This window comes from Chiloscyllium plagiosum, unplaced genomic scaffold, assembly GCF_037043375.1.
Source record: "Chiloscyllium plagiosum isolate Xiang-an unplaced genomic scaffold, Cpla_swu_hap1 HiC_scaffold_25, whole genome shotgun sequence".
Lineage (NCBI taxonomy): Eukaryota > Metazoa > Chordata > Chondrichthyes > Orectolobiformes > Hemiscylliidae > Chiloscyllium > Chiloscyllium plagiosum.
This window is the reverse complement of record NW_028270163.1, coordinates 24336125-24353560: the sequence shown is the minus strand read 5'-3', so window position 1 is coordinate 24353560 and position 17436 is coordinate 24336125. Positions and strand designations below refer to the sequence as shown.

The following is a 17436-nucleotide window of genomic DNA, read 5'->3' as shown; positions in this document are numbered from 1 at the left end:
CAAACTCCTGTTGCTTGTTATGAGTGTGTGGCTACTAAGGATAGCTGGTGTTCATGGATGTGGATCGTTAGCTGTCTTCCTGTTTGTCCTATGCAGTGTTTTGTGCAGTCCTTGCATGGGATCCACTCATCCACAGATTCAATCAATAAGCACATAGACCTGGACCCAATATACCGGCCACTGCAACGGACAGCCGGAAGCGGCAGATTCAAACCACTACAAATGGCGGAAGATTATCGAAGCGCTTCACCGGAGGCTCCCAAGCACGGAGGATGTCACCTAGACAGGGTACGAAATGTCTGCAACATAAATTCCCAGCTTGGCAAACAGAACCACATCAACTCAAGAATGCCTAGGACACCAAGTATTCTGATGAGATGCTGAACTGGGTTTGCAGTTCAGACATATCCATCAGACCTTCCCTCAACAGAAAATTTCATGGTACTAGCATTACATCCCAGTGCATTCCCACATTTTGCCCATTGGGGCAGAGACTGAGGAATGTTAACACGTGTGTAGTGCAATAAGAGAATGTTGGAACTAACAAAAAAAAAAGGTAGCATATCATCAATCTTTCTGCTTACATCCTATGAAAACACTGCTTCAAGTGTGGTATTAGTAGTCAGCCTGAGTGGATCACCTCTCACAGCAGTACCTTATTATGCAAGATCTAATGTGGATAGATTAGATCATTTGATGATGGACCTGTTCCACACAGTGCCCAATACATTGATCACAAGTAAAAACAAAACACTAAACTTACCTACCGGGTTTACCTACCTTAAATTCACCATCTCTTCCTCCTTTAGGAGAATCAGTTGGTGAGCAGCTTAAAATCACTTATTACCAACCCCTGAACTAAACCTTTCCATCACCCATTCCCCTTCCTGAGCAGAACCAGAACTCCACAACCAAAAAACCTTTGATTTCAGTTTATTCTAGTAAATTGCATTCAGAGACTATTAAATGAAGATGTATCCAGCTAAAAATCAGGGAGGTATGATAGTCTGCTATTGTACAAAGAAAGTTCTAAAGTGAAGCACAGGAATTAGTAGATTATTCCTTGTATTATCAGCTAGAAAAGAATCATCACCTTTTTAATGTGGTACTAAAGATGATCTCACGAGACCAACAGTTAAACCTGGCACAGTTCGAGTGTAAACTGACCTAACATATGCCATGCAAGATTATACTCAACTGCTACTATAATGTCCAAATTTTTATTAACAATTCTAAGCAGCAGCCTGGAGGAGTACAACACAGGTGAATTACATAAATCAATTAAGTCAAATAGCACTAGCAAATAATGTTTTAGTCATTTCTCATCATTTATTCATTTCTTTCTAGCTGAGGTGTCTGGCAACATCATTTGTTGTCAGGGACTCAGCTGGTGAGTGTGCCTGTCATATTCTGGTTACTGTAAGGGAGCATCAATTCATTAATTAGGTTAATGCCTGTATTAAAATAGGAAACTGTACATTATACAGAGAGGTTACATGATTACCCATCATCAACAAAAGTTATGACCTCCTCAGCATCTCCCCATACAGCAGAGGAAGTCTGTATCTTGGCTGGGATTTTGTATCGTATTTTGTTAATGGATTTACGGAAGATGATATAGAACACTCAAAAAGGAAAAAAAGTGAAACGGTGGCCAGTCAGCTCCTCTGAACTTTGCATTGTGTTGGTAATAAAGGAGGTGCCCCAACCATCACCAGTGGCTATACACAGTTAAGGATTTTCCCTAAAGTTCCTGACATTTCCCAAGTTAGAGCAAATTTCATCTTATCTTGAGGATATCTTATCTTAGGTCCAATTTAACTTTTGGTTAAACATAGTGCCCAAGCTATTATTGCTGGGAGGTTGTTTGGGAATTTGCTTCGCATTTCTACCATACAAGTATAGGCATCATTTTTAGTCAACTCAGATGTGGATTTTGGCCCAGTCTTGCCACAGATTGTTTTACTGAAGAAGGTCAGGAATAGCTGAACATTTGCAGGTTACACAGTCAGAAATGACGACAAACTGAGGATTGTGAAAGATTGTTATCTATGCTGGCATATGGATAGATGAGGCAAATGCAGTTCAGCATAGGAAAACATACATTTGGAAGTAGAAGTGAAGTGAACTTTTAAATGAAAGGGAGTATAAGCCATAATGTGCAGATGGCCAGTCATTAAAGATGGAAATACATCAATAAACTCAAAAAGACAAACTTAAATCCTTGAATTCCTATTTTAATATTTCTTTGTTTTATACTTCATATCTTGAAGGTCTTGCAGTATGCCATAATTGTGTCCACTACCACTTAACTGTTCAAGGTATATAAAGCAATGGAAAAGGTGCAGTGTTACATCACTAACATTATCAGTAAGGGATTATAGATATGAAGAGTTGAAAGCCCAAGAAATATTAAAATAGGAATTCAAGGATTTAAGTTGGTCTTTGAGTTTACTGATGGATTTCCATCTTTAATGACTGACTATCTGCACATCATGGCCTCTGCTCACTTTCATTTAAAAGTTCACTCCTACTTCCAAATGTATTTGTTCCTATGCAGAACTGCATTTGCCTCATCTTTCCATATGCCAGCATATGTAACAATCTTTCACAATCCTCAGTTTGTCATTTCTACTAACTGTCATCCTTAGTAAATATCACTGTAGTTCTATCAGTCTCAATTTGTGTTATTTATTTCAAATGAATATCCAGTTGAAATACTAAACTATATCAAAGAGAACGTAAAGCCAGTATCTCCAGCATGACTACAGCTTTTTTATAATTAATTCTGCCCTAATGTTTAGTAGAAGAAATCACACTGCTGGTAGCTGTGGAGAGAAGAAAAAAAGATGTAAGGCAGCAAATTAGGCCTTTTACTAAACCATCTAACAAACCAGAGTAAATTTGATTAGGGGAATAAATTGATGACATCTCCAGCACCTGAATAGATCAATTACATGTTTACTATATAATCACTTATCTCAAACCTTAAAATGATGTGCAACTGTGGCTGCTAACTTGTTACAAAGTACTGCATGAGGGAGATTAGGTAATCTGTCCAAATAGCTAATCTGCTTTCCCAATGACAAATCCAATGAAACAAAGCACATCTTAAAATGGTGCATTGAAGCTGCAAAGTTATAAGAGTAAACTGCATTGGCTGTGGTCATGAGAGGAACAGAAGTTTAAGCCATTTTGCCCTTCAAACCTGTTCTACAATTTATCAAGATCACAGATCAGCAATAGTCCAAATGAATTTGTCTCATCTCTCAACATCAATGTCTAAGAAATATTAATCTGAGATACAGTCAACAATTTCACATTATTACAGAGAGATTTCCAAGTGGCTATCACATTCCGTGTAGAAGTTAATTTAATTACTAAAATATTGCCCTGGGTTTTAAGATTCTGACCCCTAAATCTTAGACATCCCAATCAGCAGACAGTTTCTCCTAATCTACTTATTGGTTCCTAACAGGTTTGAAGATCTTATTTTTGCTGGACATTGTCAATTGATAAAATCCAACTTCAGCATGAGTAAATTTTAGACAGCCTAGTGACTTCTGGTTTTTAATTGCTTAAACAATTTAGCTGGTTCCATCTCCCTAACAAGGCCAATGCTTTCCTGTCACTGATTCAAAATGCAAACAACTGGAACAAGGAAATCTCATTCTGAAGTTCATCAAAAGCAAAGCAAAATCTTTCCATTCTCAAACTTCAAAATCCAGGACAAACAGGAGACAAGTTCAAGTGTACAGTTTGTGCATGCATTTGTTACCTGACATTCCTACTGGTCAGTGCGAACTATAAGGAGAAAGAAAGGAAGTTAGCAAAAATGGCAGCATTTTCACAATTCTGAATTTTTTTTCATGCAAGCTCCATAAGTCTGAAAGGAAGTGTCAACCAGTTTGAGGAGTGGCTGTGGAAATCTTTTCAGAGGCCTTTTACAGAATTCTAGGCTTCTCTTTTTAATCCAAGTTGCCTCATTTCTTCAGTTAGTGTTCATTTTTAATGACATCATTCAATTTAAATTGTACCAAATTATACCTGAATAAAAGACTATTGCCATATTGACACAAGATGATAATCTAACTTGAAAAGTTTTAAATCTTTGAAAATAGGTCATTAGCAAAAAAGTAATATTCTTCTTCAATGACACTTCAATAAAAGTATTCATCGTTGTCATCAAACCACTGCAACTCCTGCCTTGAAAGTAAAGGGCTGTAACACTAGATAGCATGTCTAATTTTTATTTTATTTAAAATCAATGTTCAGAAGCTAAAACCTGAACCCTATAGAAAAGTCATACATGAACAAACTAGGAAGCAGAAACCTCTTTGTAAAGAAAACATCTTAGATGTAAAATGAAAAGCAGTCACTTCAACTTCCAAAATTAAAAACAGTGGCTATTACTAACAAAAATTGTTCACAATGGACCCATTTCTGAATCAATGTTAAAATTAAATTACAACTCTACAACAATTTGGAATGAAATGCAAACCAATCCAAGTCTGATGTGACTGCCTTAAATATTTATCTACTTGACCCATAATGTGTCAAATCTAAATATTGATTAGGGTTGTCAACATATACAAATGATTGTGTTGTCTTTGTTGAACAGACAACAGATGTAGCATTTGGGATTACTCCAAACTGAAGTTTAGGAGAGGGGAAAGTACAGACCATATGGATTTAACAGTCTTACACAGGTGATAAATCTAAAATAAACAGTTAATTATACAAGGAAGGTGGTCCTACTTCAGTTAGAAGGAAATTGACAAGACCACATCGCAAATACTGTGTGCAGTTTGGGGTCCACTTATTTTAGAAGTGAATTTAATTAGCTTGATACCTAAGATGACGGGAGTTGTCTTAGGAGGAAAGATTGGACAAATAGACAGTCTTCAGAACTCCAGTGGGAACAGAGGGGTGAGTAGGTTTAGAAGATCCTGAACAATTTTGACAGTATGGATGTGAAAAGAATATTTCTTGGTTTGTGGGTCAGTCCAGAATGAACAGACACTTAAAATGAGGGATTGCCTTTTAAGGCAAGCAAGGAAATTTTCTCTCCCTGCTTTGGAATCCTCTGCTTCAAAAGATGGAGGTAGGGTCATTGAGTATTTTTCAAGGCAGCTGTAGATTGATTCTAATAAATGTTATTGGGGATAGATTGGAATGTGGAATTTGGAATACAGAGATTAGCCACGATCCTATTGAATGGCAGAGCAGACTTGACATGTTAATGTCCGATGATACCACAGTGCATATAGCAAATTAAATAGCAATTTTAAAAAGAGTAAATGCACTACATTAGGGAATATTCTTACTAGCTTAGTTTCCTCTCGTGTTCCTGACTTGCTCAAAATATTTGCATGCAAATTACTTTAATCTGAAATGAATTCTTCATTTCAACATGCAGCATTGCTAACGTAAAAGTACTTTAAAATCTTTTTCAATTCCTTTACTTTGATATTTGCAGCATAAGCTTGAGTAAAGACCAACGTGTGTTCTGTACCTTAAATTATGGCCTCAAATCAAATGACCTAGCAAGTGACGAATGGCGATATTGTTCAAGTTAGAGAGGAACGTCAGGTGTTTGCATTCTCACTTATGTGCTGCTGTCATTCTAGGTCATTGTTTGGAAGATGCTGCTGGAACAACTTTGAGTACTAATGATCTTGCAGATGGCATACACAGCTGCCATTGTACAAAGTTTGAGTATATTCAAGGTGATGGGCCAATTGGTCCTATACATTAATGAGGTTAGTGTTGTTGAAGCTGCACCAATACAGGCAAATGTTCCATCACTTATGCCAAAGTGAAGGGAGGCACTTGCCAGAGACATCCTAGCCTTTCATTTGCTCTTGTAAGGTGCCACATTAAATTGTAAGGCTGGTTCTGTTTCTGTTCATTGTTCATCCCCAGGACATTGATAATGGTGCATTCAGTGACACCAATGCCACTGAATATCAAAATAGACAATGGTTAAATTTAGTATTGTTGAAATGGTCATTATCTGGCACTTGATGGAAAGTAACATTTGCATTGTATCAGCTCAAGACAATTTATTTTAACAAATGGTTTGCTGCACATGGACACAGGCCTCTTCAATACTCAAGGAAGTATGAATAGCGGTGTTGAATATAGTGTAAATTGTTAGTCAACATCTCCAACCATGAACTTATATGGGGAGAAGATTATTGACAAAGCCGATAGGAGAAAGTGAGCACCACAAATGCTAGAGATCAGAATTGAAAAATACAGTGCTGGAAAAGCACAGCCAGTCAGGCAGCATCCGAAGAGCAGGCGAATCAATATTGAGTATAAGCTCTTCATCAGGGAAGGAAGATGGACAAGTAGGACAGTTCAAGAGGGGGGTGGTGGTGGGTTGGAAGATTGACTCTGGGACAGGTTGGGGTTGGGGAGAGGTGGGGAATGAAGAAACCAGAAGATGACGTGTTCTTCCTCTAGGCATGGGTGGCTGATGTTTGGTTGTGGAGGCGGCCCAGGACTTGCATGTCCCTAGCGGATTAAAAGCGGAGTTAAAGTGTTTCAGCCACAGAGCAGTGGGATTTTTTTTTTTTTTTTTTTAAAAGTGTGTGCCCCACGGATGTTCTCTGGGGTGTTATACAAGTAGGCATCCTGTCTCCCCACCGTAGAGGAGACCATACAGAGCAACGGACACAGTAGATGATGTGTGAAAGTACAGGTAAATCTGTCAGATGTGGAAGGATCCTTTAGGGCTTTGGACAGTGGTGAGTAGGGAGGTCTGGGTACAGGGTTTGCACTTATGGTGCCAGGAGTGGAGGGTGGAGTGGTGGGAGCTGTGGACCTAACAAGGGAATGGTCTCTGCGGAACTCAGATAGGGGTGAGGAGGGAAATATACCCGATGGTGGGGTCTGTTTGTAGGTGGCAGAATAGATAGAGGACAACACATTGTCTCCAGAGGTTGGTGGGGTGGAACATAAAAGGACCGGGGTGGGTGGGGGTCTGTCCTTTTTGCGATTGGGGTGGGGTTCAACGGCAGAGGTGCAGAAAGTGGAAGAGATGCACTGGAGGGGGGAAATTGCAATCCTTGAAGAAAGGAGCAATCTGGGATGTGCTGTGGAATTGGTCCTCCTTGGAGCAAATACAGCAGAGGCCTTGCGAGTAAGGGATAGTGTTTTTACAGGAGGCAGGGTAGAAGGAGGTGTAGTCCAGGTAGTTGAGGGAGTCTGTGGGGTTGAAGTAGATGTCCATATGAGTCTGTTGCCACAAAAAAAAAATGGAGAGGTCGAGGAATGGGAGGGGAGGTGTCAGAGATGGTCCAGGTGATCAGTTCAACCTCCTTGCAGGTGCACTAGGTGGCACCAATACAGCAGAGGAAAAAGGTGGGGGAATAATGTCAGTGTAGCTGCAGAAGTTGGACTGTTTCAAGTACCTGAAAAGGCAGGCATATCTGGGGGCCATGCAGGTGCCCATGGCTGCCCTTTTTTCTGGAGAATGTGGGAGGATTTGAAGGCAAAAGGTTGAGGGAGAAGACCAGTTCAGCCGAATTGGAAAAAGTGGGTCAGTGGGAGCAGAAGAAAGAGGGGGCTTGGAGACACTTGTCATGGCAGATGGATATGGATATGTACCAGGACTGGATGTCCATGGTGAAGAGGAGACATTGGGGGCCAGGGAAACTGGAGGAGGTGGAGGGTGTGGGTGGTGTCCTGAGCATGTGAGAAAAGTCCTGGGCCAAGGTGGGCAAGACAGTGTCAAGGTATGCAGAGATAAGTTCGGTGGGGCAGGAGCAGACTCACAATGGATTGACCGGGGTAGTCAGGATTGAGAATTTTAGGGAGGTAGAACTGGATGATGCAGGGTTCCTGGACTATGAAGTTGGAGGCTGTAGATGGGAGATCCCCTGAGGTGATAAGGTTGTGGATGGTCTGGGAGATGATAGCTTGGTGGTGGGAGATGACGTATCCAATTGGCTGAACTGGACTTCACCTTGAATAATTTCTCCTTTGAATCCTCCCATTTCCTCCAGACAGAAAGGAGTAGCCATGGGCACCTGCATGGGCCGCAGCCATGTCTGCCTCTTCGTTGGGTTTGTGGAACAGTCCATCTTCTGCAGCTACACCGGCACCATTCTGCACCTTTTCCTCTGCTACACCAATGACTATATCGATGCTACAGTGAGGAGGCTGAGCAGTTTATCCACTTCAACACCTTCCTCCCCATCTTGATTTCTAGCGACAGACTCAGCATGGACATCTACTTCAAAGCCACCAACTCCCACAACTACCTAGACTATGTCTCCTCCCACCCTCCTGTAAAAATGTTATCCCTTACTCAAAGGCCTCCACTGCACCTGTTCCCAGAAGGAACAATTCCACTACAGAACATCCCAGATGATCTCCTTCAAGGACTGCAATTTCCCCTCCCATGTGGTCGACAATGCCCTCCAGTGCATCTCCACTTCCTGCGCCTCTGCCCTTGAACCCCCATCCTTCCAATTGCAACAAGGACAGAACCCTCTAGTCCTCACCTTCCACCCCACCAATCTCCAGATACAACACATCATCTTCTGCCATTTCCACCACCTACAAACATCCTTCACCACCAGGGTGATATTTCCCTCCTCACCCCTATCTGCATTTGCAGAGACTATTCCCACCATGACAGCCCCCACCAACCCACTCTCCACTCCTGGCACCTTCCCTTGCTGCCGCAAGTGTAAAGCCTGCATGAACACTTCCCTACTCACCACCGTCCAAGGCCCCAAAGGATCCTTCCACAGACAGATTTACTTGTACTTCCACACACCCAGTCTACTGTTTCTACTGCTCTGTGTGGTCTCCTCTACACTGGGAAGACAGGATGCCTACTTGCAAAACGTTTCAGAGAACATCTGTGGGATACCTGAACACTTCAATTCCCCCTCCCTTTCCGCCAAGGACATTCAAGTCCTGGGCCGCCTCCACTACTAAACTCTAGCACTCCCTATGCCTGGAGGAAGATTGCTACATCTTCTGCCTTGGAACCCTCTAACCACACAGGATCAATGTGGATTTCACCAGTTTCTTCACTTCCCCTCCACCACCTTATCCCAGATCCTTGTACATGGTGTCCAACAGGATAGAAGTGCAAATGAATACTTTTTGTCAGTATTCACACTAGACAAAGACCTGAGGAGGAAACTGAGATACAGGCTACTAGCCTAGACAGGATTTAGGTTCGCAAGGAGATGTTAACAATTCTGGAAAGCCAGGGAGGAGATTGCCCAGCCTTTAGCTTCGATCTTTTTGTCATTGTCTACAGGAATAAGTGCCAAAAGACTGGAGGATAGCAAATGTTGTCTTGATGTTCAAGGGGAATAGAAACAACCCTGGTAATTATAGACCAGTGAGCCTTACTTCAGTTGTGGGTAAAGTGTTGGAAATGGTTACGAGAGATAGGATTTTAACATCTGGAAAGGAATAAGTTGATTAGGGATAATCACAGTTTTGAAGGGTAGGTGGTGCCTCACAAACCTTAGAGTTCTTTGAGAAGGTGACCAAACAGGTGAATGAGGGTAAAGTGGTTGGTGTGGTGTATATGGATTTCAGTAAGGCTTTTGATAAGGTTCCTTACAATAGGCTATTGCACAAAATATGGAGGCATGGGATGGAGGGGGATTTAGCGGTTTGGATCATAAATTGGCTAGCTGAAAGACGATTGGATGGTAGTTGACAGGAGATGTTCCTCCTGGAGTTCAGTTATTAGTGGTTTCTTAGCTTTTATTGGTAGAGGGACTGAGTTTCTGAGCCATTAAGTAATGTTGCAGCTGTACAAAACTCTGATGCGGTCGCACTTGGAGCATTGCATACAGTTCTGGTCACCACATTATAGAAAGAATATGGAATCTTTGGAAAGGGTTCAGAGGAGATTTACTAGGATCGTGCCTGGTATGGAGGGAAGGTCTGAGGAAAGGCTGAGTGACTTGAGGCTGTTTTCATTAGAGGGAAGAAAGGCTGAGGGACTTGAGGCTGTTTTTGTTAGCAAGAAGGTTGAGAGGTGACTCAATCGAGACAGAAGATAATCAGAAGGTTAGATCAGGTGGACAGTTACAGCCTTTTTCCTCAGATGGTGATGGCTAGCACAAGGGGACATAGCTTTAAATTGAGGGGTGATAGATATAGGACAGATGTCAGAGGTAGTTTCTTTACCCAGTAGTAGGGGGCAGGGAATGCCCTGCCTGCAATAGTCATGACACACCAGGTTTAAGGGCATTTAAATAGTCATTGGATAAACATATGGATGAAAATGGAATGGTGTAGGTTAGATGGGCTTCAGATAGTTCCACAGGTTGGTGCAACAAGCGAGGGCCGAAGGGCCTGTACTGCGCTGTTATGTTCAAACTTCTTGAACTGTCTGTCCATTGTCTTTACACTTATCTGCTCTACCTTACTTTCTGACCTAAAACCATCACCACCCCATCTCAATGTACCTATCACATTCCCAGCTACCTTCCCCCTCCAATTTATCTCAGCCCCCTTGTGCCTCACCCTCATTCCTGACGAAGAGCTTGTGCTCGAAATATCAACTCACTTGTTTTTGTACAGAATAGTTCTATTTCTTCCTAGAACTGTTTAATGATGGATCCAATTATAAATCAAGGCCAGACCTATACTCTTAAATTGTAAGATCCTGGAAAGTGTTGCTGAACAAAGAAACCTTGAAGCGCAGGTTCATAATTCCTTGAAAGTGGAGTCGCAGGTAGACAGGATAGTGAAGGTGGTGTTTGGTATGCTTTCCTTTATTGGTCAGTGCATGAGTATAGGAGTTGGGGCATGGACCCAGGTTCGATTCCAGCCTCGGGCAACTGTCTGTGTGGAATTTGGACATTCTCCCAGTGTCTGTGTGGGTTTCCTCCAAGTGCTCCAGTTTCCTCTCAATCCAAAGATGTGCAGTTCAGGTGGATTGGGAAATGGGTCTGGGTGAGTTACTCAGAGGGTCAGTGTGGATTTGTCAGGCCAAAGGGCCTATTTCCACACTTTAGGGAGTCTAATCTAACTACCATACAAATATGGTGCACCACAAAACAGAGCAGTTTTAAAAGACATGGCGGCCCTTTCTAAATTATAGACAGACTTGTCAGTGATATTAACCAGAGCTGTGCTATAACACGAAGTAAGATTGGGTGGCCCATGGGGCCCCCGGCAGGGGGAAATGGGTGCAATGACTGGTACTTTCATGGTTGGGAGCTTCAGCAGAAATGCTGTGAATGAGCTAGAATGAAGTAATGTGGTGTAATTTAATTTGAATTCAACTTAAACTTAACTTTTAATTTGATTGTAGTTTTAGTTTAAGTAGATAAGTTTGTTCTGATAGTTTATTATTAGTACTGTGATATGACACTCTTGTACTACCTCTTTGTATTCTGTTTTTTAAAAAATATATAGGTGCTTTTGTAAAACATTTGAAAAACTGATTGAAAAAATATTTTTTTTTTAAAAAATGGCCAGCATGGATAAGATGGGCTGAATGACTTTCTTCAAAAGAAGAGAGATTAAGAGATAAAGGGGTTGATAGTATATGTCTTTTTTTTCATCAAATTTCCCAATTTCCACTCCATCCCCTTACACCACCTCTATACAGGTGAGATGCAAAATGACAGTAATGGAATTACGTTAGTGGAAATACTAAAGTTCAATTTGGAGAAACTGAATGATCATAGTTAGGTTCATATGACCGGTCTTAAAAAATCTCTACTAGTCATGCTACACAAGCTATTTACATTTGAGTTAGCTTGTGTAAAATTATTTTAATTCTGAAATGTTTATTAAATCTTAACTAGATTACAGCAGCTGCAGAATTAATTAGCCTGGTATCCTTCAGGGAGAATAAGCATGAGTATGGGGGTAGCTGCAACATTGCAAGTAACAGAAATCTGTTTAATAAAAATAGATTTAAGCCCAGAGAGGTTCTGGTAATAAAAACTTCAAACGTGTTTCCCAGGGATCTGTTTGACACTCACACGAAAATGACTGGATATTATCACTATTCTTTCCATCCAAAACTACAGATAATACCAAGGTGGAATTACAGTACATGGTGCTAATTAGAACAAGTTCTGAACAGAGTGTGTATTGTGTTTAGAACAGTGTGCACACATTCTTCAATGATTGCACATGCATAATGGGCCACAGCTGCAGGTGTCAACTAACACTATTGTAAAACGAAGGTCATTACAAGGGTTGAATCACTTCAGCCACCATTAGTTGAAGTATCAGTCCTCTTTAAAAATTGTGTTTCATTGAAGTCGACACAAACATGAAAACAACATAATCATACTGACATACTACTTGCCTTGAAACTGGTTGCTGTTTGTCAGCTCATGTTACACTTTTTTGTATTACTGATCAGGATTTTATAGGCTATCATGGTTGCTTTAGTTTCAAACTTGGGTGAATAAAAATATGAAAAAAAAGTTATTGGACAATCACAATAGGAATTTAAAATATAGGCATTAAGTTGCTTCATGCCAAGTAAGCCAGTTTTCCAAAACAAAAAGTATGAGTCCTGACAAAAGCTTCACACATTGAAGCATAAGAAACATCAAGCAGGTTAGATATTTAACCAATCTGCTATTGAATCTAGGTGTAAAACATACAAAGGTGCTCAGATTACAGAATCTGAAAAAAAGTCAGGTGTATTACCAGTTATAGGGCAATGGCATAGTGGTGATTTTCACTGGACTAATAATCCAGAGCCCCATGTTAACATTGAGGACATGATTCAAATCCCATTATAGCAGATAGTGAAACTTTAATTCAATAAACATGGGATTAAAACCTAGTCTAACAGCAATCATACCACCAACCCACTGCTGTCAAATAGTTTAAAAGAATTTTTTAAAAACCCATCTACTTCACTAATGGCCTTCAGGGAAGGAAACCTGCTGTCCTTGCAGGTCTGGCCTACATGTGATTCATGGCTGACAACTGCATTCTAGGCATTAGAGTTGGGAAATATATGCTGACCCAACTGGAGATACATCCTTTTGTACATGGGATTTGGGTATCAAATTCCAGACATTAAATGAGTACAGTTCAGTATTGCTCATACTACAGAAAAACCCCAACTGCAGAAGGCCAGCCCTTTATTGACACCGGAGGGTTTTGAACTTGAATATTTCCTCTACTCTAGCAGAATTTATTTTTGCAACACAAAATATTCAGGACAGCACTCTCCCTCAACCAGAATTTTTTAAAAAAGTCAAAAAAATTGGTTGCATCAGCTCATAAGCACCTCGTCGGGTTAGATGTGTATGATTAGGTTAGGCTGATTATTTCTCATGTTTTAAATTGTGGTGAAAGACAAACTGAAAAAAAGTGTATGAACCACAATTACATTAATAGCTGTAAATATCTGACCACTTGTCAGAATGTGCATTTAACGAGACTAGAGCCAGTATTCTTAAAATTACTAGTATGGTCACTGATGCAACTTTAAGACAGCATTAAGTCACTCAAGAATTTTTAGGTTCAGTAACGGAAGAGTGGTTTAAGGATCTAAACATGCAAAAGTCAGCAATTCCAGTCAAACTATTGTACAGCACAAGTAAATTTGCCCAACACATCAGCTCAGATCCAATGTCAGTTGGTATTGTAACAAGCCCATGTATTTCATCATGGCCTTCACTGTTGTCATTTTGAAGAAGAACCCACTCCACTATTTGGACTCCTACAATGCACCTGTTTGCCATGTCCTAAAAAGGTGTTAATTTCTACACTTACTGCAAAATTCTACTTGCTCAATGTTTTATTGATTCAGTTCTCAGGTAGTTAAGATTAGATTAGATTACTTACAGTGTGGAAACAGGCCCTTCGGCCCAACAAGTCCACACCGCCCCGCCGAAGCGCAACCCACACATACCCCTACATTTACCCCTTACCTAATACTACGGGCAATTTAGCATGGCCAATTCACCTGACCTGCACATCTTTGGACTGTGGGAGGAAACCGGAGCACCCGGAGGAAACCCAAGCAGACACAGGGAGAATGTGCAAACTCCACACAGTCAGTCGCCTGAGGCGGGAATTGAACCTGGGTCTCTGGCGCTGTGAGGCAGCAGTGCTAACCACTGCCACCATGCCGCCCACGTGTCCAGTTTGAGGTAAATAAGAAACAGTGGTTAAAAAAATCACTCTTGATCCTGCCCACATAGATTATAGGAGACAAAGATTCTCTTTCAATAAGAATAGTTAAGTCAGTTATAGTTAATTAATAGTTAATTGTCATCTTAGTGTAAAACAAACTTAATTTGGATCCAGTTCTTTCATTGGGGGAAAACTACTTTTTCCATCACTACCACTACACAATCCATATGGACTCTGCATCCCCAGTGACAATAGGTTTGGTCATATAAAAAGGTACCAGGTTCACTGTCGGTCTTGATGTTGCTGAATTATAGAATCCATTATTGGCCTTAAGGCATGGGGGCGGGGGGGGGTGTCAGGGTGGTAATTTTAATATTTGACACCCACTTATTCAGGCTTGAAATGCACATGGATCATGGCTTTTTATTTCCTATAGACTGCCAATATTCATAAATGACTACCTGAGGAACATGCAAAAGATGGCCAACATTTGAATTATGCAAAGCACTGAATTACACCTTTCACAGAGTCTACAATACCGAGTTATGGTCAGAGCCCATATTTAACCATTTTAAGCAGGTGTACACAACCTTCCTGCACTACCAAAAATAATTTCAGCCTCAAGCCAATGTATTTGATGCATTCATAATGTTTGTTAAATGGAATAGCCAACATATCTGAATAAATCCTGTTAAACTCAATTCAAGGATAGTATTTACTCAAGAAAAAAACGCTCTCTCATTTCACTGCATAGCTGTAGTCCTTTCAAGCTTTAAATCCTGCACGTTGTCATAGAGCAAGATGAGAGCATAGTACTTGAAAGCCATTGGAGTGCTATTCAAGGTTCAGTGATTGATAACATTCCTGTAGCAGGTTTCACAGGACAGGATGGATTTCTGCCTACTTGCAAGATCTTGGCATATAATAAAATTAATTCTTCTTAGGAACGGGAATGACTGGAACCAAGCTGGCATGCTTATGCAATGCAATGTGTAGATTAGTTTTACACCAAAAGAGCCAGTTAATTTGACAGAAGTCACACTTGCTGTTCAATCAAGTTAAAACTACTTGAATTCAGCAAGTTATTGCAGAATGTTTAACAGTGACGTTAGCTCATACAAAGCATTCAGCAGTCTACAGAATCAAGGTTGGGGCAGCTAGCAGTACTGCACGATGAAAGCCAGTTAACAAAGATACCAGTTTAAGCTTGACCTTTAACCCACGCAGGGCTATTTAATAAACAAATCACTAGCTTAACTGAGCTATTTTTGAACAAAGATCGAAGGGAGTGAAAAAGAAAAATGAATGGAATATGCTCAATATTCCAGTTACCCTAAAATCTTACTTACATGAGTCTGGGCCCTTTTCATCTTTCCCAGTTGCGAAGTCCTAGATTTAAAAAATAAATCATTAGCCTTAAAACAAAAATCAAGGTTACAGGCCAATTTAAAATTGTGAAAACCAACAGGTGTCAAAGGTATGAAGTACATTGAGCAATTGAGTATATTTTAGGCACAATTAAGCTGCTTATGAACAAGTTGTCATGATATAATCCATATGTAAACATTGAGCTTCATGGGAGCAATGTGTCAGGAAGCCACTAATACTGCACCATTACAGAACAAGACCCAGATGCACAAAACACTAACATCTCAAGAGAGGGGGGGGGGGGGGGGAGGAAGAAGAAAAGGGGAGAAGATATGAACAGCCAGTCACATCTCCTCAGGTGGAGTGAATGCTTGGAAGCCAGGAATAAAAATTGTGTACATAATTAAGGAATTAAGCACATTGTTTTAGGGGAATAATGCAACATTACCACAAGGCTTAGGCTTGAGGAAGCCAGTAGACTATCTGTGGTTAATGGCTATTCAATACAGTGATCAGAGTTGGTAGTAAAGGACTGGTTAATCTATTGGGAGCACAGAGAATGTATACCTGTATTCCCAAAACAAAGGAAAACTACAGGATTAGAAACAAAATTGCATTTCTATAGAGCTTTTGTTTATCTCGCTCCAGAGCATCATTAACAATGGAATAATTCTGAAGCTTAGGTCCTGCAAAAGTAATTTAGAGTTAGGTAGAAAATTAAAAAAAGTAGGGCCTCCATGCTTGTAATTCCAGAATTACTCCGTGTCACATGCAATTGAGACCAAATAAAATAAAATTAAATGCATGGCTAGAGAGCTGGAACAGGAAGTGGGGGGGCTTCAAATATCTGGATCACTGGGATTTCTTCCAGGGCAGGAGGGACTTGAAGACAGATCATATCTAAACTGGAGGGGCACCAATAAGCCTTGCAAGGAGTTATGCTAGTGCCATTAAAGAGATTTCAAAATTGTGTGGCAGGGTGGGGGTGGGGTGTGCTGTTGATTACTATTCTGGTTCCAAACATGTGCAGTGATTAAGATAGGAGGTTAAGTCTAATTGGAGAACAGACAGCGACAGATTAATGAACATGGTGGGACTGAGTCTGAAAATGTATTTATTTCAATACAGCAGGCAAGGTCAATGAGCTTAAAGCCTAGATTAGTGCAATGTTGTAGCCGTCAAGAGAAGAGCAGGACAGGCATTTCAAGATTCCAGGGTTGAGGTGTTTCAGGCATGTTAGAGGGGGATGTAAAAGGGGTGGGGGAATTGCACATTAAAGTGGATTTCACAACCACACTAGAGAGCTCATCCAGTGAGGCCATATGAGTAGAATTCAGGAATAAAGAAAGGTGCAATCACAATGGGATTATACTGTAGGCTATAGCCAGAAGGTAAAGGAACAGATGCTTAAGCAGATTGTGGAAAAAAATGCAAAAACAACTTGCTGTAGTGAGGAGATAGACTGAGTTCCCTTAGTGGAGAAAGTGAGGACTTGCAGATGCTGGAGATCAGAGCTGAAAATATGTTGCTGGAAAAGCGCAGCAGGTCAGGCAGCATCCAAGGAACAGGAGAATCGACGTTTCGGGCAGGAGTCTGATTCCTGAAGAAGGGCTCATGCCCGAAACGTCGATTCTCCTGTTCCTTGGATACAGCCTGACCTGCTGCGCTTTTCCAGCAACACATTTTCAGCTGAGTTCCCATAGTGCCAGGGCTGAGATGGGGCAGAATAAGTTTGGCGCATACAGGAGGGTATTTTTTTCCCTTAAAAAAATACATTGTCCAACAGGGAAGCCTCCAACAACAGACCTCCCTCCGGATCCTTTGCTCCACGCTTCAAACCATAGAACAGTTCATCCACTTTTCTAACACCTTCCACCCAGACCTCAAATTTACCTGGACCGTCTCAGACTCCTCCCTCCCCTTCCTAGACCTCTCCATTTCTATCTCGGGCAACCA

At 40.9% G+C, this 17436-nt stretch overlaps 1 protein-coding gene across 2 annotated transcripts in view; it reads right to left on the bottom strand.

Moving 5' to 3' along the window:
• Positions 1 to 17436, bottom strand: part of jpt1b (Jupiter microtubule associated homolog 1b) — a 39805-nt gene that overhangs the window by 1021 nt on the left and 21348 nt on the right. For both annotated transcript variants that reach the window (XM_043714541.2, XM_043714542.2), the window contains exon 4: positions 15462 to 15501. In XM_043714541.2, the coding sequence (XP_043570476.1) occupies positions 15462 to 15501 (40 nt within the window). The remainder of the gene's footprint in view (positions 1 to 15461; positions 15502 to 17436) is intronic.